Source organism: Mya arenaria, chromosome 13 (assembly GCF_026914265.1).
Source record: "Mya arenaria isolate MELC-2E11 chromosome 13, ASM2691426v1".
Lineage (NCBI taxonomy): Eukaryota > Metazoa > Mollusca > Bivalvia > Myida > Myidae > Mya > Mya arenaria.
In genome coordinates, this window is record NC_069134.1 from 58,702,514 (window position 1) to 58,729,458 (window position 26,945).

Here is a 26,945-nt window from a genome sequence, read left to right on the forward strand (position 1 = left end):
ATGGCCATTTTATATTGGAGGAATGCTATGGAAATGCCTATCTTGTGTGGGGAGAACACTGTGAAAATGCCGTTCTTATAAGGGTAGATGCTAAGGAAATGCTCATCTTATATTGGGGGAATACTATTGATATGCCCATCTTATATTGGAGTAATGCTATGGAAATGCCTATCTTGTGTGGGGAGAACACTGTGAAAATGCCGTTCTTATAAGGGTAGCATGCTAAGGAAATGCCTAACTTATATTGGGGGAATGCTATTGATATGCACATCTTATGTGGAGAGGAAGCTATGTTAATGCCGATCTTATATGGGGATCATGCTATGCAAATGCCCGTCTTATATGGGGATAACACTATGGAAGTACCATCTTATATAGGGAGAACACTATGTTAATGCCCATCTTATATGGGGAGAAAGCTATTGAAATGCCCATATTATATGCGGAGAATGCATATTATATTGGGAGAACGCAATGAACATGCCACATTTATATGCGGAGAATGCTATAAAGATGCCCCTCTTATTTGGGTAGAACAGTATATAATAACCTATATTAGGAGAACGCTATGCAAATGGCCGGCTTATATGAGGAGAATGCTATGGAATGCCCATACTGCATTGGTTGCATGTGTCACGTGCAAGGATCAGGTCCCTTCCTCTCACTTTATAATTTCACCACACCTGAGGTTAACCATCATGGGGTCTGGCATATATCTGTAGTTTATGCTAGCTCTTCATGAATTTAGGCAAAATCCATTGAACTGGATGGCACTGAATCATCAGCTCTTGTAAACATTTGAAATGCTTTCAAGGAAATTGCCATGTTACATAAGAAATGCTATGGTAATAACCATGTTATGTTTTAACAATCTCGTACACCAGAGTGATGACGCTATGCATACCATGTTATATTTATAATAATCAAACCTTTGATGAATGATGTTGTGTTTTAAACACCATTCAAAATTCTATGCTACATTGAACATGTTATGGAAATTGATACGAGACTATATCAAATCAATAGGGCGTACTTATTTTCCAAAAAGTTATTTGCATATTTTCTACAGAGTTATATCCTTTAATTTCAAAACAGCCATTTGCAATAATTTACCAATGGTTTCAAAACCACCATTTGCAATATTTTAGAGTTACTTCCCTTATTTTCCAAAGTGCAATTTCCAACATTTTAACTATTAACTTAGTTTAAAAACAGCAATCTTTGTATAGAGTAAGTTCCCTTAGTTTGAAAACCACCATTTACAATATTTTACGGAGTGACTTTCCTTAGTTTTAAAAACCACAAATTGCACACTTTTTTTTCCAGTTACCTACCTTAGTTTTAAAACTATCATTTCCATTAGTTTATGATAGTAATTTCCTTTAGTTTCAAAACCGCCATTTGCAATATCTTACTTTCCTTAGTTTTGAAACCGCCTTTTGCAAAAAAATTGCTCATGTACTTCCCTTTGTTTCAAAACCACCGTTTGCACTTTTTTTTACTCAGTTACTTCCCTTTGCTTCAAAACTGGCATTCGCAATATCTTACAGAGCAACTACTCTTATTTTACAAAACTGCCATTTGCAATATTTTACAGACTATCTTCCCTCAGTTCCATAACAACCTTTTGCAATATATGACAGAGTTACTTCCCTTAGTTTAAACCGCCTTTTGCAATATATGACAGAGTTACTTCCCTTAGTTTCAAAACCGCCATTTGCCATATATGACAGAGTTACTTCCCTTAGTTTCAAAACCACCATTTGCCATATATGACAGAGTTACTTCCCTTAGTTTCAAAACCGCCATTTGCAATATGAGAGTTACTTCCCTTAGTTTCAAAACCGCCATTTGCAATATATGAGAGTTACTTCCCTTTGTTTTAAAACTGCCATTTTAAATATTTTACTGAGTGAATTCCCTTTGTTCGAAAACCGCCATTTGCGATATATTACAGAGTTACTTCCCTTAGTTTTCAAACTGCCATTTGAAATATTTTACTGAGTGACTTCCCTTTGTTTGAAAACCGCCATTTGCAATGTATGACAGTTACTTCCCTTAGTTTAAAAACTGCCATTTGAAATATTTTACAGAGTGACTTCCCTTAGTTTAAAAACTGCCATTTGAAATATTTCACAGAGTGACTTCCCTTTGTTCGAAAACCGCCATTTGCAATATTTTACAGAGTGCCCTTTGATCGAAAACTGCCATTTGCAATATTTTACAGACTATCTTCCCTCAGTTCCATAACAACCTTTTGCAATATATGACAGAGTTACTTCCCTTAGTTTAAACCGCCTTTTGCAATATATGACAGAGTTACTTCCCTTAGTTTCAAAACCGCCATTTGCCATATATGACAGAGTTACTTCCCTTAGTTTCAAAACCACCATTTGCCATATATGACAGAGTTACTTCCCTTAGTTTCAAAACCGCCATTTGCAATATGAGAGTTACTTCCCTTAGTTTCAAAACCGCCATTTGCAATATATGAGAGTTACTTCCCTTTGTTTTAAAACTGCCATTTTAAATATTTTACTGAGTGAATTCCCTTTGTTCGAAAACCGCCATTTGCGATATATTACAGAGTTACTTCCCTTAGTTTTCAAACTGCCATTTGAAATATTTTACTGAGTGACTTCCCTTTGTTTGAAAACCGCCATTTGCAATGTATGACAGTTACTTCCCTTAGTTTAAAAACTGCCATTTGAAATATTTTACAGAGTGACTTCCCTTTGTTTGAAAACCGCCATTTGCAATGTATGACAGTTACTTCCCTTAGTTTAAAAACTGCCATTTGAAATATTTTACAGAGTGACTTCCCTTAGTTTAAAAACTGCCATTTGAAATATTTCACAGAGTGACTTCCCTTTGTTCGAAAACCGCCATTTGCAATATTTTACAGAGTGCCCTTTGATCGAAAACTGCCATTTGCAATATTTTACAGAGTGACTTCCCTTTGTTCGAAAACTGCCATTTGCGATATATTACAGAGTGACTTCCCTTTGTTCGAAGACCGCCATTTGCAATATTTTACAGAGTGACTTCCCTTTGTTCGAAAACCGCCCTTTGCGATATTTTACAGAGTGACTTCCCTTTGTTCGAAAACCGCCATTTGCGATATTTTACAGAGTGACATACCTTTGTTCGAAAACTGCCATTTGCAATATTTTACAGAGTGACTTCCCTTTGTTCGAAAACTGCCATTTGCGATATATTACAGAGTGACTTCCCTTTGTTCGAAAACCGCCATTTGCGATATTTTACAGAGTGACTTCCCTTTGTTCGAAAACCGCCTTTTGCGATATTTTACCGAGTGACTTCCCTTTGTTCGAAAACCGCCATTTGCAATATTTTACAGAGTGACTTCCCTTTGTTCGAAAACCGCCATTTGCAATATTTTACAGAGTGACTTCCCTTTGTTCGAAAACCGCCATTTGCAATATTTTACAGAGTGACTTACCTTTGTTCGAAAACTGCCATTTGCAATATTTTACAGAGTTACATCCCTTAGTTTGAATGTTGCCATTTACCAGAAAAAAACACTTCCCCTAATTTTTTAATTGCCATTTGCACAAGTGACACAAAAAAATTAATTATTTTCTGTAAATGCCTTCGCTTATAAGGAATTAACTAGTTCCCGAGTTGGTTTGTTTTTTCCAAAGTTTTATTTTGTTGAGGTCAATCCAAGAACGACGCTGCTCGTCCTACAGAAAGACCCTCCATTGGTGTAAAACACCATTTTACCAGAGTTCCACCTAAGTTCACGTTGTTTACAAATATGAAGGCACATGAATATAAATGGAAAGATTTTGTTGTTTTACTTTGCTCTCAATGCAATACATGAAGTAGTTGCTGAGATATTAACCTATGTGTGCTAACATGCAAAACCTTAACCAGAATTTCTAAGTCAAATAATAAAGACCCATAATTTGCATAATATTCAAAAAAGTGTTATCTTACTTCATTAATTTAGTAGTGTAACGTGCAAGCCGAACAAACACAACAGATAGCTGAGCTTTCTGCGTAATGAAACAAACACCAACAGATCCCTTCAGGGAAAAGCATGCTCGACCCTGAAGGGGTCCACTGGTCTTTATATACACTAACTTCTCTATTCTCACAAAGCCCAGGCTTTGCTAATTTGCATATTACCAACCAAGTTTACATCTGGTATGAACGTACTTCCGTTTCATACGGATTATTATTATGAACGCACCTCCGCCGCTGTAGACCTCTGCCGCCTACAGGGGACCGTTTCACTTCAACCATCAGGAAAGCAGAGCTTTAAAGATTGTTGAAGTTCCAACTTACTTTGCCTCACAGGACAGCTGAGCTCTCTAGCAAGTGCATAGAAGTGGAGACTATGAATGCACATCCGCCGCATACAGCAGACCGTTACAGTAGGTTAGATAGTTGGGAATACATATCTAAAGTTTCAATGCAATACATGAAGTATTTACTGAGATAATGATTAAAGATTCTTACATGCAAAACCTTAACCAAGGTGTGACACCGACGCTTGGGTGAGTAGTATAAAAACGAATGCAACCAGAGTTTTGATTATTGCGCACTCCACTTGTCCTAGATCATCCAGGATCTATCTGTATGTGAAGTTTCAAGTCAATACCTCAAAGACTTTTCAAATCATGCTCCAGACAACACATCTCTCCTCTTCTCATTGTATTAGTGAAATGCTAATTTGATTACCGGTATGTTGGAAAATGACTAGTTGGTATTCTTTTGGTATTCTTGTTAAAGCCTCTGAGGATCCTCCATCTTCTCTCATGACGGGTGGAGAAGTGATGGTGAGCTACTCACATTTCCCCTTTTATCCATTTGGAATGCTATAGATCCCATGTAACATTTGAAATACAGTATATTGAGTAAGCTACAGAAATAGCCATGTTTCATTTGGAACTTTTTGAAAATGCCCGAGTTACAAACTGCTGTTACTGGGTGCATATGCTTTCTACTATTGTAAGTAATGGAGGATTACAAAGTTTCTTCATGATTCAATGAACTCTTGAAATCTGCATTTGATTTATTAGTGGCTTAGTCGATGGTCCATCCCTCTAAATATCGCCACTATAAACATAGACAGATAACAAACACCAAGTTTGAAACAATGCATTTACTGCATAACTTTATTCAATCAAAATATTCAGTTAAATACAAATGGCTAGAAAATAAATAACCAGTGCTTAAAACCAAAAAAACACATGTCATACAATATATAAGACTGCCTCATTAAAACTCTTGACAGAATAATAACAAACTACATTCTCAATTAAGTTCAATTAGCTAAATACATTACCATCCAAATCCAAGAATATATGGGTACATATCCATGGCAGGGGAAATTAATTTCAGAAAACAGAACAGCAAGAATATAGTGTAAATGTATCTTTACGGTATCTTTTTCATAACTTTACGGTATCTTCACTTTTTTATCAAGATAATTTGTTTAGCTTAAGCAATAGCACACAAAGATTATACGTTTGAATATTACTGCAATTTGCAAACACAATACAGTTACCTGCTAATTCTAATTTTTATGAATTTTTATTCAGCTCATGAAGTTCTTGTTTTGTTGACAAACCAGAGTTTACCGTTTATTCATAATACATTAGAGATTAGCAGTTAGCTTGCCAAAACAAATGACAGAATTTAAAAAAAAATAATAATGACAAAAAATTTAGGAATAAGTCAATAACATAATGTACAGTCAGGGGCATAGCTGCACCTGTTTCAGCTCTCGACTCAAAAAAGCATTAATTAATTACAAAAAAAAATCAATATTTTTTTCCATTCCTTATTTAAAAAATATATGTAAATAATAGTTACCTTTCAAATAAAAATAGAATTCAGCAAATTCACGGTGATTGCTCTACTTGAAAAAAAATTACAATGCAATAAAGATCTCCATTTTGGAGTCTCGAGACTGAAATCAAAACTTGAGACTGTTTGTAATCATGGCCCCAGGGGTTCACTCCCCTTACACTCATTTTTTTCACCCACTTTTGACAAAAAAGATCTTTCACTTTTGAAGAGGGTTTTAACCTATGTGCATATATGCTCTGATCGCTAGCTTTGCCCCTGACCAAGATGAAATGAAACTGCCTGACAACTGTCTGATAAGCCTTCAACATATTTTGTGTTCGAGTCGAATACATCTCTTTGGTTCAAATCTGGATTTCTGAGATTCAGAACATCAACAAAGCCATGTGTTTGAAGTAAATCGTGTTGCCCCTATAAAATAAGTTGAAAACAGTACGGAAAAGGTTATATATTAAAAGGTATTGTTCTAGCATTGGTGTTTACTGATACAACAATAACTGAAGTCCCATTGCTATGGTTTCCGAGTTATGGCCAAGAATGAACAAAAACACTACAGCTATAACATTACCTTGACTTGTTTTCTTTGGATAACATATAAGCTTTAAAACAGACAAGCTAAAAAAACAGTAAAAAAAGGGTGGAAAACGGATGAGCATAACATCTGCTGGTGGTGCTCTTGTTAATGTGAATACACCTTGTTTCTTTTTATTTTAACTTATAAAAAATCCTGTTATAAAACACCATTTAAATCAAACACATTTTACAAACAAACATTCTCAGAAAAAAAAATGGCCCTATTCAAATAGGTCAACTTAAAATCACAATTTGGCACAAGTTTTTTCATCCAGAAATTATCAGGTTTTCAAAAATTAAAAAGCAAACGCTTTATGTACAAAATGTCTGAATGATTCACAGTTATTGCATAGCTAGTTGTTTGGAAATAAAATAAAAAACATAAAAATTGCATACATTTAGCTGTTTTGTAATCCCCTGAAATTTTTAAGAAAAGTCCAGTAACTTTTAACAATGTGCATGTTGGTTTCATTAAGTTTATAATCTCTAATTCTCTACAAAAAATTAAACACTTTTCATCTTTTTTGTCCCTAATGCACTGACAGTATTTTCTGCATGTTACAATAGCATGGAAATGAACAATTACACACCATTTACGTTAATAATACATTTAACACTGACACAGCGGAGTCTTACTGGGTATGTAATTTTAATCAGCTAATGTAATATTATTTGTCTTTGAAACAATAGAGGTTGTGAAACACTACATGTACGCTAACTTGTACGCGTAGCTACGCATCGTATGTGTAAAAATTGCAGTCAAGTTGAAAAGACGTCTGCCCAATATCACTTTAAACTTGTACTTTCTTTTAGGCTTGCTGATACTAGAATAATTTACCTTCCTCATGCTATAGTACATGTGATAAGAAACTTGTTCAATGTATGCATACTTGGTTGATGTATTGCACAAAAAGTAGTGCACAAATACACATACTTGGATGATGTAGGGCACAAAAAGTAGTCCACAAGTACACACACCAGATGACATAGTGCACAAAAAGTTGTCCTTAAGTACCTGGTACACATACCTGGATGAGGTAGTGCACAAAAAGTAGTCCAGACATACACATACAAGTAGTGTTCACAATCTCTAATATCTCATACACACATATATGTGATAATGATGTTACAACAAGACTGTTTACTCAGCAAACATATTTTCAAAGACTACACACTGGGACCTTCATATCATTAAGTGTACAACGAAATATCGTAAAATCAAGAAATTCAATTCAATGTGATGCATGCGTTTTTTATTGAATTAAATTTTTTAACAAACTTAGCCGCTATTGTAAACCAAACTAGATACTTATATTCAAATCTCCTTACAACCAAAAATGAAGTTTCGAAAACTTTATCTTATCGTACGCTTATTCAAAAGGTGGCCCCTGTTATGTGTAACATCTCTAATTTCAAGCTACTTACAGATGGTATTAATTCAATGCAACACTATTAGTTCTTATGTATTGAAAAGCTTTATAACTAGGCCTAATACACATGTTAGCATTTACGGTGTAGTATTTATAACTGTGAGTAACAAGCATGTTTCGGAAGTTACACAGGACTTTCTCATGATTACGGTACACAATGTTTTCGTATAATACTGAAAGACTAACAACAATAATAAGGCAACAACTCGAAAAATGACGTAAAACATTCAAACAGAATGATGTCTATAAAAAAGCATCCTTCAGAGTGTTCTAAGTGACACTTAAAATGAAGAACTTAGAAGTTTCTAGCTTTCACACCTTATTGTAGACAAAAACACTGCAAAGTGAACGCCAATGCCAACGCGCGTCTGCTGACTTTATTTCATCCAAACAAGGGGGATAACTCAATTATTTAAATTAGTGTTATTAGACTTGGTATAAATGTCCCTGGTATGATGTGTACCAAGTTTTCTTGGAATATTTAAACTGTTTTTAAGAAATGGCCAAGGTTAAATTTAATGCATGAATACAGAGCTTACAAGGATTACATCAACACAATTCCACACTGTCGCGCAACAATTGTGCCGACGAGAGTGACTTGGCACGAGTCGATATATATTTCTTTACAACTGTTGTAAAATAGATAATGTTTTATCATGTCATAGCTGAAACTATCCAGTCCACATTGTTAAAGCCGTAAGGCACAAAAACTTACATAAAGACTATGACAACACCTTGACTCTTTTTTTACAAAGGGGTGAGAAGAATTAAATAAAAAAGCAGGTTTTCACAGCTCATTGTATTTCATGATCGTTGGCTTTAATAGATATTGATCATGAAGACAAGAGAGATATCAATTATAATGATGAGAAAGATATCAATAATTAAGACGAAGGTGATATCAGTATTTAAGACGAGAGTGATATCAGTAATTAAGAGGAGAGTGATATCAATAATTTAGACAAAAGAATTATCAATAGTTACGATATGAGAGAAAGCAATAATTGAAATGAGAGATATCAAAAATTAAGACAAGAGATATCAATAATTAAGATGAGAGATATCAATAGTTAAGACAAAAGATATCAATAATAAGATGAGAGATATCAATAGTTAAGACAAGAGATTTCAATAATTAAGAAAAGAGATATCAATCATTTAGACAAGAAAGTACACAGCTATAAAAATGACGGGCGAAAAAGTATACAAGATGAAAATATGTTGCATTATTTACTGAACATAATGAAGGTTATTCTTAAAAGTTGTCATGGAAACCTTTTCAATGACTGCAATTAAAATATGTTATCTTTTTAAATATTTAAGAAAAATCTTAACTAATTAGGAATTCATTAAGACAATGTTTGTTTCATATTGAGAGTGATAATAACTTTTCAAGGCAAGCCGGAACATAGTATGTTTCCTATAATACAGGTAATCACAGATATATTTTGCAACTCAAATTTTTTATCAAACAACCAAAGACAACCAAAATATTTGGTTGTTATGGCAACATTCCAATGAGAATATACAACACATCAATTACAAAGATATAAATTAATAAATTAAGTCCTATGTATATAAAACCATATATATATACATTATTTACACATATACATTAAAAGGCTATTTACAGCGAAACAATAAATAAGATCTCATAGTTTAGTTATCAAAGATTAACAATAAAAATACATAGTCCAGAATTCATTTCTTATTGTGAAAGTCCAGAAATCATTTCTGATTACACATAATAATGTTATATCATGAATTATCCAAACTATCAACGTCCATGTGGGTTAACGCCAGAACATTCTAAAACGTTCTATACTCTAATTTTGCTTAGTATGTTCTAGAATTAACCCCAAGAATTAGAATAGCTCACTTCACTGTCAAGTTTTTCAAGTTTTTTTATTTAAAGGGACTAGACACCAGATGATACAATTGCAAGAAAAGAAGAAAATTGTCAAAAACTCACATAAAATTGATATCTTTGTGTACAACCCATTGAATCTTTCTTTCTGATGAATCACATCGCTTGAGACACATGTATCTTTCGCTGTTTTTGAGTATTTTACATTTCAAAATTTACTAGGTAAATTCCGGTTAATTTAAAAATAGCGTTGGTATATGTATCTGTAATAATCATGTGACTTTCACGTGCTAAATATACACACTATAAAACTAGGAAACCATTATGCGCTATTTTTAAACAGGTAAACTCAGCTGAGACAGTGACAAAATATTCCTTTAACCATGTAGAATGATGTATTATCGGCCTTATTTTAACTCATATTAATAATTCTAGGCATGTTTTGTGCAAATACTGTATTTGCCGATTTTGGAACCATCTGGTGTCTAGTCCCTTTAAATGATGAGTACTAACTGCATTACTTTTATAAACAAGGCGTTACATTTGGCATATTAACCATAACATTAACAGCTAGGATTGCATTTTCATCACAAAATCATCAGGATCATAACATCTATTTCAAATTTCTATAATAGTTTTCCGTACCTACATATTTCATGTTCAGTTTCACAATTGATGATCTCATTTAATACAAAATAACTAAGTTTTAAATTGTCCGTTTGAAATATGCCGATGCCCTGCAATGTCAGATATCGCCCGTACTCCATAAAGTTGTACGAATGCAGTGTTGACAAACCTACCAAAGCTGCCGACGACGACGACTTATTGTTATGTCACATTACACCAGAAAAAGTAGCACTAATTTCAGGTTCCTAAACCCCTGTTCAACAGGGATTAGACGTTTCATAGACTAGCCTTCTAAAGATTCCTTTCTAAACACACAATTCATTTCATGATATGCAACTTAAAAACCTTCAAAACAGATTGGTAACAAAAATCTTCATCAGCGATGCACTAATAAACAATATTGAGTGCATTAACAAAAAGAGAGGAAATATAAAAGATTTCAAACAAAAAAGAAAAGAAAAATATGACAAATGCAAGAAAAACAACAAATATTTGATAAGGACCATGATGGTATTAAAGCAATGAGTTATTTTTGGCACCAATGGAGAATATAACATCACATAAACATGTTGGTTACGCTAATAGAGAGGTTATGAAACACTAATTGTATTTGTACGCATACTCGACACTCATCAGAACCTGTGGATGTAGAAGTTGCACATTGACTTTAAACTTGTTTGCAAATCACTGTTCGCTCGTGAAGGCGCACTGACACTTACAAAAAATGCTTTCCTTGTGATTCATATTCATTTCATTACTATTGTATCTACGTCAATATGAAACGTGAAAACTTGCTTTGCACGAGCTTGCTCAAACATGTGATATACGTCACACATTTTACATGTGCCCTCGATATCAGCCGGACTCTTTAAACTTGTATATTGTGTGCGTACAGTCGAACCCCTTGGTTCGATTTCTTTGTTGGCTCGAACTGGATATTAAGGGCCGATTTCTTTCTACTGAAGGTAAGCATCTGCTTGGCTCGAATTTCGTGATGTTTTTTGCCAGTCCCTGGCCGTTCAAGCCAATGAGGTTTGACTGTATCTGGATGAAGCAGAACAGAATAAATAGGTCAAACATACATGTACAAGTAGCGTTTCGCAAGCCTCTCTAGTAATAAATACATAAAATACACAACATAGGAAATAATATATCAAAGTGTTCTTCACTGTGTTTGTATTGAATTTAACATCCAGTAAAACAAAGGGTAATTCTGCACTGTTTAATTTAAACAGAATTGTTCATATTTTTTGGGTCAGCCATCGAAACATAAAATCTCATGTAAAATGTTAACAAAATGTTTTTAACAGTCAGCCATTGAAACATGAAATCTCCTTTGAAATGTTAACAATATGTTTTTTACAATTAAAAAACATGATCAGAAGTTCAAATGTGATTTCTTTTGTTACAAATTTACCATAAAAATGGGACAGAATATGCTGTATACTGCCAAAGTGTGTTAGTAACGCTATTGAAAATGGAAGTACTTTAGGGTTAGATTAAAAGAATTTCGAGTATCTGCCAAGTGTTGTTTGGTGTTTGTTCATAAACGTCAGTAAAACAATTCCATTCTAAAGATTTAAAAAAAATGTTGTTAACACAAAACTGTGAGCATGTCACTTTAAAGAATAGAAAACCATATTTGCACTATTCAATTGCAACCTTAGGTTTATTTTTTTAACTTGGAAATGGATTCATTTATGAAAAATAACTATTAATGATGATGTTGCTATGTTCAAAATCTAGGTGAAATTTTGTCATGAAAAATGAATTACCAGGAAAACTAACTCTCAGACACATTTTATTCTTTTGTAATATGATAACCTGTGGTTTCCAAGGCAACTCATTAAAGCAAAACGTATGAGGTAGGTCCTTAAACAACATGTATGATTGCGATTAAAAACTGTTGCTAGGCAACAAAATATACAAATTGTTAGTTTGCGTTGGTTCAAGATTTAGCTTTTTTGAAAGTGGTTTAGCAACATAGAACTGAATTTTATTTGATATCGTATATTTTGTTGCCCAGCAGTGAAGTTCATGAAATTTATAACGATCAATATTGGTGTATTGTTGTTGTTGTTTTTAAATGGAAGAATGGTTATATAATATTTGAGTTGATCTGCATTTGTTCACCTATGTGATACAAAACTGGTTATGTTTTTGATTAAGGCAAAGTTATCCAAAATGTATTGAATGGTCAATATTTATTGAATAATAACTCATATCCTGTTCAGTGGTTATCTTTTGGCTATTTGCTCATCAAAATGATTTCATTGGGTTTTACACAATTAGCTGCAGTACTCCATAGCAGATATATTAGTTCATGTAACCACATGGTAAAATTATTGCTAAGAAAATAAGAACAAACAGTTATGCATTCCTTTCTGCATTGAATGATTTTCTCGCTAACATTTTTGCTAAAAAATAAATAAAAAGTAATATTAACAGAAACATAATGAACTGACCATTAAATTCACAAACGAAAAGTAACAACAAATGAATAATTCTATCACAGACTCAAGCACTCTTGTGCAATCTCATTCCTCGAATAACGAACCAAATTTACACTAGAATTTTTACAAAATTGCTTTTCAACTACATTGTAAAAATCATCTCTTGTCCGTTATTTCCTAAAATAACACAAAAAAAATAATATTAAATTAAAAATTAAGATCCTCTTCTTCATTAATCAGAATTTTGCAAATAAAACCAATATTAAAATCTCTACACATAATTTCACAACAGTCTATGTTTTCAAAAATGTAAGAAAAAAATGAAGAAAAACCTTATTTCATAAGGCCTCTACAACAAGTTTTTAACATTTGCATAATAATTCTCTCCAATCTGTCTGTAACTCCGCCCCCCTCTATTCCCATTGGTTAGAGGTCTAGAGTGATTGTCAGGTGGTCTGATGCTGGGCTGTTGTTGGCTGTTTACTAGGAGTGGGCGGGCCCGGTGTGGGCGGTCCCTGATGATTGGTGGGCCCATGGGTAGGACCAGGCTGGGACCCAGACGCCCCTCCCCCGTTACCCGCGCTTCCTGAGCCGGAATGATCTATACCATTCCCGTCAGAGTTGTGGATTACTGGGAATATACGGTCTGGAAGAGACATAAACACCTGTTTCTATGTTATCAGTGTGAGAATACCTTATAATTTAACAATAATTTGGTTCAATCTATGTCTCTTTAGCTAAATGTGACAAAAGCCAACGGCTTATCAAATCACATTCAAGCCTACTTCCCCGAGTAGAAAGTGTTACTGCCGTCCATTTAGAGAGACCATCTTTTAATTAAACTTATCAGTTACCAATTGAGAAAACAAAACTTTTATATCAAATAAAAATATTCCATTATTACACAACAGACGACACAACACAAAAATCCTAGGAGATTAGTATGTTATAATTAATAACCTATTGAGAACTACAAGGGATTTTCCCGTATGTGAACTTTACCTGTGGTAGAAAATTTTAATTCAAACCTAGCAAAATAATAAAATGACCAATTACTATTGATGATTAAATAGTGAACTGTTGTTAATAATTTTTTGTGAAATCTAGTTAAAAAAAATTACCTTGTGAAATCCAAGCATTTAACAGTGCTAGGACAATTGTCAAATAAGTTCCGTATTTCAAACCTACCTTCATTCATAAGAGCCTCATCTGGATTAACATGCATCATCGTAGCTATCATGCTGTTATAGTCCATGTTATCGTCAATCGGAATCCCGAACGGCGTCGTCCATCGTGGTATTGGTGTGGAACGTGGCGTGGTGCGCGGTGTTGCGACAGGCGACGATATAAGGCTCAGGGTCGTCGGGCTGATAACGCCGCTGAACGCATTAACAGGGCTGATGTTTGGATAGGAGAACAGCTGGAAAATAGACACGCATATTGTTATGAACTTACGTAGAGACTTTCAGGACATATCTTACCATCGGTGCCGTTTAAATTGAAAAAAAATAATTTGAAAATGGGAACTGAGAAAAAAAAAAAAATATAAGACAATAAAGGGAAATAATTAAAAAGTCATTGAAAACGATGTACCAGATCTTGCTGTAATTAACATTCAAGGTAAGAGTTAACACTTACTTGATATTAATAAACAAAAAAAATAAATATTAGGAACTCAAAGACAAATAAAATTGAGATATTTTAAATTAATAAAGGGGAATCATTTATAACCATTGAAAACCATGTAACAGACCTTGCTGTCATTAACATTCAAGATGAAAGTTTACACGTACATACATTATATTAATAAAGACTTAATTTTAATTTAGTAAGAATTTAATAAAATATAAAAGCTTGTCTAAAATATTCATATGTGCATTTGTTAAAAAAAATAAAGTGAATAATAATAGTTCCTTCCCTTCTTTCTCTTTTTTCTTTATTTTTCATATTTGTACTTTCCATACTAAACCAAATTCATTTCAAATTATGACTTATTACGATTAATTTTTGTATAATTTTGACTGAAACCATGCATCATATTAATTTATACAGAAGAGCGGTGTATATCATGCCTCCAACATGAAAGACGCAACGCCATTGGTCCAGAACTGGTCACACAGTGACCCCATATTTTTCCCTTTTAGGTCACTAATCTTTACACCGTACCAACATAGCATCTTTTTCCCCGATTCAGATGAATAAATGAAACATTTTCCATAAATTCAACAATGTTAACAAGTTGACAACATTATATATTCGTACGGGGCTAATAGGTGAACAGATATGGGATATACGGGGAGCAGGAAACCATATAAAGGTTCAAGCTAACACCTACTAGCCACATAACTAATTATACCTGAAAACTGTTTTATCAATACTACTAGGAATGATTTCGTACTTAAGATTGTATAAGTTACAGAGTTATAAGGTGACCAAATATTGGATATAGAGGGCAAAGGAAACCATATCAGGATGATAGCTAAGCTCGAGCCCAAATATGGCTCCCTGCACCCTGTATCCAATACTGGATCACCTACTAACTGCGTGATGTAAATATCATGCAACAACCGATTAACATTGATCACCACAATCTGGGAAATGTTCTTTATCTGAATCAGAAAATAGACGACATTTTGGTATGATATGAAGATTAGTTACCCAATATGGATAAATATGGAGTCACTGCATGAACAGTCCTGGACAAATGGCATTGCCTCATTCATGTTGGAGGCATGATTTTTAACAGTGCAGTTCAACTGTATATCTCTCAAAGGTATTAAATTAATTCTGAGATTTTTTTATAAAACAGGGGCAGTGATCACGAACAGTCTCAAGTTTTTTCATATTGTTTGTATGCACTGTGATGTTTGTGGAGTTTTGTGCTGTTGTTCCATGTTTCTTGTTTGTGATTTTTTGTTTTTGTGTTCTATGTCATTGGCGGTTACCCTGTGCCAGTAAACAGAGTTTATGTTTAAACGTATGGCTACTGAGCTTTTTTCTGTAGTTTTTCACATAAATATTGAGTTCAAACTCTAGACTTCAAATTGCATTTCATTTTAACTTAAGATATCTTTGTAAAAGAAATGGAATAAAGTTGTTGTTTTTTGTCTCGTCCTTAAACTAATTTCTGAGTGAGTCTAGCATCCGACTTTAGACAGTTCATAATAATGAATATGAAATAAAGAAATTAAGTTCTAAAAATAATTTTAAAAAAAATCAATGAAAGAATTATGAAAAAATAAAAATAAAATAATCTGATTTTCTTACACTGGTGTATACCTGGTGCCCCTGCGGATGTATGTGTGCAAAGCCGTGCTCGGGTCGATTCAGCACGGAGAATGGACTAGACATAATCGACCGATTAGCCGGTGGTGTTCCCGGAGAGTTGCTTACAGCCTGACCACCACTACTGCTTATGGATGAACCTGCGGGAAAACATGGGTCAGAATAACGGTTAAAGCTTTATTTGAATAACATAAGAGGTTTTAAAGTTATAGCTTAGATTTAAAGTTTTTGCACAATGCTGGCTGCCTGGACATCAAGGCTATTCCAATATCCTGAATTATTTTTTAATTTTTAAATAGGCTTACTTTTGCTTTTAAGAAAAATAGAGCATTCTCTATCACATGTTAAAATGAATATTAACAATATTAAAATTTCACACTACACTTATTTTTTCAATGTCTTACTCTAAAAAATGTAAACGAGTCCCTTTAAGAGTTACAGTAAAAAAAACATTGCTCTCTAATACTTTATCATTCAGTGAATTATTCTCAACAACAAACTTACTTGCAACAGACGTTGAGTTGGTTGATATGACAGTTCCGTCTGAAGTTCGCAGTATGGCGACGGGTCGGGCAAGGTTAGGGGGTGGGGGAGGTGGTAACATCCCCGGGGTGTAGTAGTGTGGCATTTTTGTGGGGCTCTTCCCTGGGGGTGATGGTGGTGTCGACTAAAACATTTGAAGTCATAATTATAATTTTGTAGACAATTTTCAAAAACAAATACCAATAGAAAATAAACAAATATGTAGGGGGCCATTTGTCTCATCCGACAACGGTGACAAATCCTTGAGAGTATTACTATTTTGCTCCCCCCCCCCCCATCACTACTGCCCTGTCACCCTGATTCTTCATGTGACCCCATGACACCCATTCACCCTGGCCTTACTTTTGGGCTTTTTGTTTGCTTCCTGACAGAGGAGACATATAACCGCATGGTATCGGCTAGTGTTGGGAATCGGACAGAATAATTACTATCGACAATCGGTTTATGAAACCGATCAATGATAGATTATTAATCGATATTAATCGATTTAATAATTATTTTAATACCTTTGGTCATCATATTTAAGGCATACGTATACAGTACATGCACCAGTTTTAAGCACAAATGTTCCCTTACTATATTATTTGTACATTCCTTTGTATAAATGACATTATTTATTCAGTACGCAACTATCCTTTAGTGTTTACAAGTTACTATCACAAAACATGACACCACAACTCTATTTTTTTTTTACATTAAGTCTTGTTTACATCAATTTCCTTTTATTAATCAGTCAGTAACAAGTACAGTAAGCAGTTGAATATTCCATATGTTTTACAAGAGCATTTTCTTTCAAACAACTGAGAAAACTGAATTCTTACATGGTAAGAAACACACAGTAACATGTTTTAAAATTCACTTTAAAACCACAAACATGAGAAGTTGAGAACAAATCCTTCAGCAGATTATAAAAGAAAATGTGTAATAAGATACTGTAGTGACATACTGACTTGATTAGAATATGACTAGACAACTTAACACAGTATCACCTTAACATTTCAACATAAACTAGCATCAACCAGAAAAAGAAAATTAGCCGGTAGCGGTTACATCCCTTGTTTCTATAATCGATTGTTCAAATTACACCATTGATTGTCGTGGACGTAGGCCTTTCCGATCAATTGTAGATTATAGTTGATAATCGGCACAACACTAGTATCGCCGTTGAGCCTCCCATAGCCACTCCCATGCCCACTACACCTTTCCCCAGATATGGTACTTCATGTGATCCAGTGGCCTCCGCCTTGTGAAATACCAGGCCTCGTTGCCTTGGATTTTTTGCTTCCTGTCAGACAAGGTTTACAAAGTCCTGGAACATATCGCTGTTGTTCTCCCCCATGGCCTCCTGCCCCATCCCCCAGAAACTTCATGTGACCCTAAACACCCCACTACCCCACACCAATCCCTGGTCCTTACCTGGCCTTGTTGTTGGGGGTTGTTCGCCTCCTGACAGACAAGGGACACAAAGTCCTGGAAAGTATCGCTGTTGTGCCCCCCATGGCCTCCTGCCCCATCCCCCAGAAACTTCATGTGACCCTAAACACCCCACTATCCCACACCAACCCCTGGTCCTTACCTGGCCTTGTTGTTGGGGGTTGTTCGCCTCCTGACAGACAAGGGACACAAAGTCCTGGAAAGTATCGCTGTTGTGCCCCCCATGGCCTCCCGCCCCATCCCCCGGATACTTCATGTGACCAGCATGACCTGCGCTCAACGCCATCGGCTGCATCCCTGCAAACAACACATAATCACGAGTTTTAAGTGCAAAAGATTCCAATTTTAAAGTACTATTAAAAATAAAGCTTTTAGTTTTTTATTTCATGTGTTTATTTTATTCATACACAGTCAACGTATAATGCATTATCAGTAATATAATTATGGGCCAATTGTCTAGTACTTTTTTTTAAGTTGACAATGTTGTTAACAGCATTAATGTTGTTAACTTTTAAAAAGAGAAATAGAATATAAAGTGTTGATATATTTAAATAAAGCAACAACAGCTGAAACATTATAAATCTCAATATTTGCAAAAAGCTCTTCAAATCACATTTGACCATTAAACCAACAGAGTTGTCAGGATATGAAAGTTAACAACGATGACGTTAGAAGTTGTTAACTTAAACAAAGTTATAAACAATAGGCCCAATATGTTATAAAATGTTTACAAACAATGATAAGGCTCTGAAATTAAAACTCTGAAAGAAAATTTACACCATTGTTTCAAAGAGAAAAAGAAGTATTCGAAAAGTTTGTATAAATAAATTACACAAGATTACTCTTCAAGTTCATAATGGCGATTTTCTTAAGCAATTATTTTAATTGCTATTCCCGCCAGTCTAAACAGTTTACAACATAACCACAGTCTTATCACATATTATGGCCAACGATAAACAAAAGGATTTGCGAAAATTTTCCTGTTCCTGATTTAGCGAAATATTATGATCCAGGCAAGCTTTTTGTAGATTGGAGATTAAATATGACGGCCACAATTTAAAGAATTTTTTTTTGTTGTTGTTTCCTGAGCGACTGACAATAACACCTTCAACCCCAATTTTCGTTTTCCTCTCAGGTGGTCATAATTGTGGTTTTTATTTTGTTATTTGTAAAGCTGCATTCTCACAGACTGATGGTTTTGATACTTTTTTTACTCTTTTGTCTTGAGTTATGAGCCAATTTTTGTGCAAATGTCAGGAAAACATAGATATAAGACTACTTACAAAACTTCAGATTGCAATTTTTCATATAACTGTCTGAAAAAGAAATGTTATTGCTAAAAGCGTTATTAAGGCTTTAAGAAAAAATGAACTTTTCTGCAGTTTTTCAGACAAGTGAGTTCTGTTCTAAAGTGACTTATCTTACGTTACTGTATTGAAGGCAATGATGCAGAAAATACTTTTTTCTGAGGCAAAAATTAAATCAAATGAAAAAAGTTAATCTGTGAGAGTGCAGCTTTAATGGGTAAGGAAGTTAAAAAAACACAACCTACCCACACCTCAGTATATGGGCAGGGATACGAAAAACAAAATGTTTCTTCAGTGTGGCTTAAATAAACAACTTAATTTCTTCTAAAATTTTCCTTGTATTATTGAAGAAGGATCTTACATTTTTTTATGTTAAGTCATACATGTATGCTATTTTCAACATTTGGTAACACCATTTTATAGCAAAAAGTATAAAATGTTATGTTCATCTGGGGTACACTACACCAAAGAAAAATTACAAGGTGTGAAAGATTCATCAGAGGCAAAACAAACATGATAAATAAGTATTTTATTTTGACGTTTACTTTTGTACTTGTACATGTATAAATTCAAGAGGTTTTGAAACACTACTTGAATGTGTAGATATTCGAGACGTTGCTATACACTACTTGTACATGTATATAATTAAGAGGGTTTGAAACACTACTTGTACATGTAGATGTTGACTTGTACATGTAGATGTTGACTTGTACATGTAGATATTCGAGATGTTGTGAAACACTATGTGTATGTGTAGACATTCGAAAGGTTGCAAAACACTACTTGTACATGTAGATATTCGAGATGTTGTGAAACACTATGTGTATGTGTAGACATTCGAAAGGTTGCAAAACACTACTTGTACATGTAGATATTCGAGATGTTGTGAAACACTATGTGTATGTGTAGACATTCGAAAGGTTGCAAAACACTACTTGTACATGTAGATATTCGAGATGTTGTGAAACACTATGTGTATGTGTAGACATTCGAAAGGTTGCAAAACACTACTTGTACATGTAGATATTCGAGATGTTGTGAAACACTATGTGTACGTGTAGACATTCGAAAGGTTGCAAAACACTACTTGTACATGTAGATATTCGAGATGTTGTGAAACACTATGTGTATGTGTAGACATTCGAAAGGTTGCAAAACACTACTTGTATGTGTAGATATTCAAGATGTTGCGAAACACTACTTGTACGTGTCAATATTTGAGAGGTTGCAAAACACTACTTGTATGTGTAGATATTCAAGATGTTGCGAAACACTACTTGTACGTGTAGATATTCAAGATGTTGCGAAACACTACTTGTACGTGTAGATATTCAAGATGTTGCGAAACACTACTTGTATGTGTAGATATTCAAGATGTTGCCAAACACTACTTGTATGTGTAGATATTCAAGATGTTGCCAAACACTACTTGTATGTGTAGACATTCAAGATGTTGCCAAACACTACTTGTATGTGTAGACATTCAAGATGTTGCCAAACACTACTTGTATGTGTAGACATTCAAGATGTTGCGAAACACTACTTGTATGTGTAGACATTCAAGATGTTGCGAAACACTACTTGTATGTGTAGACATTCAAGATGTTGCGAAACACTACTTGTATGTGAACAACTTTATTAGAGTGCTAAGTAATCTAGGTAAAATAGTCATCCAAAGTTCTTTAAAAATATTCCTAAAGTCTTAAAATTAATCATAAGTTTGAAACAAAATGGCTTAATACATAAACATGACTGTATATCAATTACTGACTATTTAACATGTTTCTTTGCCAAAATGAATCACAAAGTCAACTTGGTTATAACAATTATGTGATATAATGGTTTTTTCGAAGATTTAATATGTTACAAATCATTTGTTTAACTTTTGTAATATTCGGTATTTCAGACTCGACAACCATTTTATTGGTCAAAGTTTGTTAAAAAAGAGTCACAAAAAATTTAATCTCTTTTTTGCATCTTAAAAAAAAAAAATATATCTTTTTTTTAAGCAATTGACAATTAAGTGAAATAACATCTATACCAAATTTGATTTGTTATAACCAAGTTTGTATTAATACATTTAACATTTAAAACGACATAAAATACCAACACCACCACCACCAAAGAAGGGAGAAAAGAGCGTAGGTCGACCAGACAATAGCGGGTGAAAGAGAAATATTTAAGAATGTTACGCTTTTCGAGTCTCATACCAACAAGGTTTGCAAGGAGGGGTCGAAAACTATGCTTTCCGATGACGATGGTGCGCTCACGAGACCGTCCAGGAGATTCGATCTCATCCTCACTTTCGGTGATGTCTACACACAATGTGATGATGTAATGGAAAAATGAGCACATGAAATCATGACATCACACAATGCACACATGAATATGAAAATGAATGATGATAGGGATTTTATTTCTGGAATATTATTAGACATACAAGAATGGTCTTTCAAACAAACCATGCCTATTTCTAAATGAACTTGTCTATAAATGTCAATTCTGTCAACATTTAAAAAACAAATTCACTTCTCAGTAACTGTTAATACTGTTTGCAAATAAATTTAGCAAATCGTGCTTGTCAATCAGTCGAACAAAAAACGATCCCAATGCCATTTTGCAATAAAGGTGAGGGTCATTTTTTTTCCCGACGCAACGTCATGTTAAGACAAGAAGTTTTAACTCTTCAAAGTATTTCACTTCTCACTTTGTCGGTGCAGTCAATGCAAACTGTACAATGTCATGTAGGGATGCTTTGCGAAGAAATATAAGTGCAAAACCCAAGTCATTAGCTCAATGTGATACGTAAAATAATATGACAGATCACTGATGGCGGCAGACGGTTTTTCTTTGTTTCATATACTTGATTCAAGGCAGGCCATATATGTTGCAATTTAGTCAAAATGACTTGGCGGTTTTTGGCAGTGCAGAAGCATTCAATGCTTTAAAGCCTTGAAATGCTAAGTTAATTTGCAAACAGTAATGATGATGAGTACACATTGATAAAAATTGTTTCTCCATTTTTTTCATAAGTTGTGTTAAAAACCATGGAGGGCTAGGGAACTACTTTTAACCCTTTACTTCATAGATACGCAATTTTACTTATCTATCCATAGCTTCATAGATACGGATCTTAACGTTTTATCCATAGCTTCATAGATACGTAATCCTACGTATTCGTAATGTAGGGGCATTTATTTTCATACCTGATGCTTGTTTATGCGCTATAAATTCATATTCATGAAGTATAAACATCGATAAATACAATGCACTAAAAAAACACTATGTTACTATTTAAAGAATTTCGGAAAATTGCGAAATAAGGTCACTGGTATCAAAGATGCGTAAAACGTTGACTGCGCAGGTTTGTGGGCATTCCTGTCTCGTTTTCCTCGTGGAAATTTACACAATACTGCAAGTTATAATTAACTACCAATAATACAACTATATTTTATTGATCACGCGCCTGACGTCACAGGTCATGGTTCGAAAACGTGTCAAAATGTCGGCCATGTTGGATAAACAAAAATCATCTGGCTTGTATAAACAAAGGCCATAAATCATTATATGGGACATATGTGTCACTTCTGTTTCGCTAATCCGGTCATAAAAATGCGCATCTGCTTCTACAAATTGAAAGTAAGTACAAATGTGTTATAAAATAATGACTATCCCTATTGTTAAACTTTGACATGACCCAATTTAACATCGATCAGCTGTTGAAACACGTGTTTTCGAATACACAAGAATGCAATGTAGAGCTAATTTCTGCCCTTGTTAACTTCAGTTTAAAACAACATTCCTGAATAATGTCATTTATATTTCAGTGTTTGTCTGACGAATCGGAACATTCTGGCTTCAATTAAAATGAGTTTGAGACATTGAGTACGACGTCGAGAATTCAGACCTCGGCATCACGCACACAAGGATACGAGAAATGAGGATTTTTAAAATCAAACCCAAATGACAATACATGGACATGCAATAAACGATATAAATTTAGTAAACAATAACATGCAGGCCTCATTTAGTAGTTGAATAATAACTTTATTTGTTCATTGTAGTGTTTAATAACCGAAAGTTATACGTACTGTGACTGTTGATCAACTTTTTTTTTCTTCTGTATCATATATATAAATATACCGTGCTTCTTTGTTGTGAACTATTTTTTAATTCTGTCCATCTTTGTTTCAATTCAGGTTGCATTAAATGAATTATAAAAATATGTTGTTTATATAATATTTCGTGTTATGTTTGATAAATAAAAGTGTAATAAAAATTAATTTTCATCAAATTTGACATATTTTTCTGTTTATTTATGAATATCATGCGGAAATAATTTAGATAACAAAATAAAATTTATATGACTGGATTGGAAATTTAATTCTCTATAAACTTTACATTGATGACTTATTGATTAAACCAAAAGAAATACTAAGAAAATAGGTTTGTAATACATTAGGGTTAAAATTCCAATAATATCAATAATCTCCTATGAAGTAGGGGTACTGATATGAACTGATAAGCCATGAACTGGCAGCCTGAAATGGCTTAGGTTTACATGAAGTAAAGGGTTAAAGATAGCTGGCATGAACAAAGACGTTAAAATAGAGAATTTAATAACAAAAGTACCATAAGTAAGTATTAATTTCCGTTTCCATGGAAACTGTTATTAAATGATAAGCATATTTGGGACAGAAAATCACCTGAGTTACTGATATGATGTGGCGGAGTAGCATGGTCATGCCTTGACTGTCCACTGGGGTCAAGGGCGCCCCCTACATGGTTGTTGAGCGGGCGAGGGGGCGTGGATACATGCTCGGGGCGATGGGTCACGATCGCGAAACCCCCTGTATGCTCAGTGGGCTTTGATTTCAGGGTATGCAATACACTGGGTGAGTGAACCCCACCCGGGGATTGGACGACACCTAAACGGGACGGAAATAATGGATGATGTCATGAATGATGACGAGATGACAACGATTGTTGAAACATGCAGCCAGAGACATTCTAGATGGACTGGTTAGTTTCGATGTACCCCCATACATAAAGGTAAAAATCATGAATGCTTAACTCCAAAACAAGTAATCAAATACACTTAACTATTTAAACATTCTTTCCCCACCTATTTACAGCCTGATAAAAAATGAGATCAGAATGTGTGTTATGAGGACTATAAATAGATCACATATATTATTTCAGTAGACATAAACGAAATAGATGCACCATTCAAACACAGATATATAATTATATATATAATAAATATAGTAACATGAAGCTGACCAAGAAATTTTCACCATGTATTGAAGAATACAAGAAAAGTTGAACAAAGAAAATTCTGATTTAGAATAACAATTTCTATGAGGTCACGCATGTGTTTTGAAGTGCAAAATTAGATAAGCAAAATCTGAAGAACACTTATAGTGGGCCGATCATAAAGAACTTCGTTAACGTCATCGTTGTTAACTCTCAAATCTTTATTAGCCTGAAAATTTCTTTGGCACATTTGTAATTTTCAATACTCCTTGAAAATTGGGAGAAAACTGGGAGAAAACTGTTTCATAATTGCTTTTTTATCTAAATATATGAACACATCATAAAATAGTTCACATGTTAAAGTTAACAACGATCCCGTTAACAATGTTGTTAACTTTAACAAAGTTCTGAACAATCGGCAGACTAAAAGATAAATTGCTTTCATGCCAAAAGATACATGACTTTCACTGCGTATCATTTTTATTTTTTAAGACCCTAAAATAAGTCCCTTTTAATTCTGTGAAATAAAGCTTTGTCAAAGATATAGACAAGGACTAGAATGCCGCTAGCTGCAGAATTCCAACTTAGATAATTAAGAATAACATCACAAAACACATTTGATTTTTATGATTATTAATTCTGTTAATTTGCATTACAAATATAAAACAGGTACAAAAATAAAAATGAAAAATTGGATCTACGGAAAAAATGCATGTAGCGTAAAACTGTTATTCTCAAACTATTGACACCAGTTAGTATCACAAACCGAAGATAAAACTATAATATCTGGAAAATCACACGAGTGCCACTTCAAACACCTAAAATGCAACACAGTAGTATGTTTGAATCTATCCACCAAGTGGAATCAATGTTGCATCCTCTTCCCCATCTCCACCCTCCCCTCCCCTCCTCCCTATATAGAAATTCAACCATGACAGAACTTAACCCTTGTAGGTTTTCCACCCTATCTCTCATCCTATTACATCATGCTTTTTTTAACGCCTCCCCACCCCCCTCCCCACACACTCCGTAAACATACCATGATCTATCTGTGGGTCCTACTGCTAGAAGGTAAGGAACCCCATGCCCCCAAGGCCATGAAGTAGCACACATGTCCCCACAGCCTTGTAGAAGACCCCACCCTCCCTTTCCTACCACAGTGCCCCCCCCCCTCCCCTCCCACAACTCACATTCTGTGTACATACCAGGGTCCATCTGTGGGTCCTGCTGCCAGGAGGTAGGGACCCCCATGCCCCCTGATGCCTTATAGTAGCTCGACATCTGCTCCGTATCGTCCCCGACACTCTCCTGATCATCGTCTGCAGACGAGATCGAACTCATCGTTGACCGCTTAAGACGCTTGTGGGGATTTCCTGTAGAAGATTTTAAAATTCAACATCATTTATCAAAATTCTCCTTTACTATAATGATAACTTTTTTATACCTTAACTTGCTTGCAAAATTATCTCATGCGTTAACCACCACTGACCTGAAATTGGGGGGTTAAAACCAAATGATATGGACACTTATAATATGGATGTGTATATAGAGGAAGTGACATTGTCTCATGGCCAGGACCATATGATATTGACCCTAATAATATACACCCTATAACTGCAGGCCAATACTGCTGACCTAAGACAAATTGATTGAACCAATAAGAAATCACCAAATAAATAACATTTGCTCACTTGCCCTACTGCGTTCATACATCATAAAGTATGAAAAAATGCAACCAATCCTTATATTTACATTTAAACAAAATATTCACTACAATTAGAAATTAGTAGTGTCTTCTGCAATTGAGTATTTGTTCTTAAAAAAAAATGTAACCAACTTCATATGTCTGTATAAAAGAACAGCTCATATTTTTAACATTGTATAATTATCATCGTATATCATTGGTTAAATGACGTCGCACTCATCCAATCAAAGCACACTATTGAAATAAACAATGACGTCCGAACTCCTTGCATGTAATACAAAATGAACATCAAGTTTTATCTACACAAATGTTAAATTATAATACGGACCTGATTATATTGACCTCATGATATGTTTCAAAGTTCGTGGTATGAAGGTTATGATATGGACCTGATTATATTGACCTCATGATATGTTTCAAAGTTCGTGGTATGAAGGTTATAATATGGACCTGATTATATTGACCTCATGATATGTTTCAAAGTTCGTGGTATGATGGTTATAATATGGACCTTATTATATTGACCTCATGATATGTTTCAAAGTTCGTGGTATGAAGGTTATGATATGGACCTGATTATATTGACCTCATGATATGTTTCAAAGTTCGTGGTATGAAGGTTAT

At 34.3% G+C, this 26,945-nt stretch overlaps 1 protein-coding gene across 1 annotated transcript in view; it reads right to left on the reverse strand.

The window, feature by feature from the left end:
• Positions 1-5,119: 5,119 nt before the first annotated feature.
• LOC128213310 (nuclear factor 1 A-type-like) overlaps positions 5,120-26,945 on the reverse strand; it is a 111,439-nt gene continuing 89,613 nt past the window's right edge. Inside the window, exons 9-16 of the mRNA XM_052918916.1 lie at positions 25,822-25,989; positions 24,067-24,288; positions 21,571-21,675; positions 18,196-18,350; positions 16,581-16,743; positions 16,071-16,216; positions 13,980-14,211; positions 5,120-13,437 (exon numbers count right to left, since the gene is read on the reverse strand). Coding sequence (XP_052774876.1) covers positions 13,238-13,437; positions 13,980-14,211; positions 16,071-16,216; positions 16,581-16,743; positions 18,196-18,350; positions 21,571-21,675; positions 24,067-24,288; positions 25,822-25,989 — 1,391 coding nt within the window. The 3' untranslated portion in view covers positions 5,120-13,237. The remainder of the gene's footprint in view (positions 13,438-13,979; positions 14,212-16,070; positions 16,217-16,580; positions 16,744-18,195; positions 18,351-21,570; positions 21,676-24,066; positions 24,289-25,821; positions 25,990-26,945) is intronic.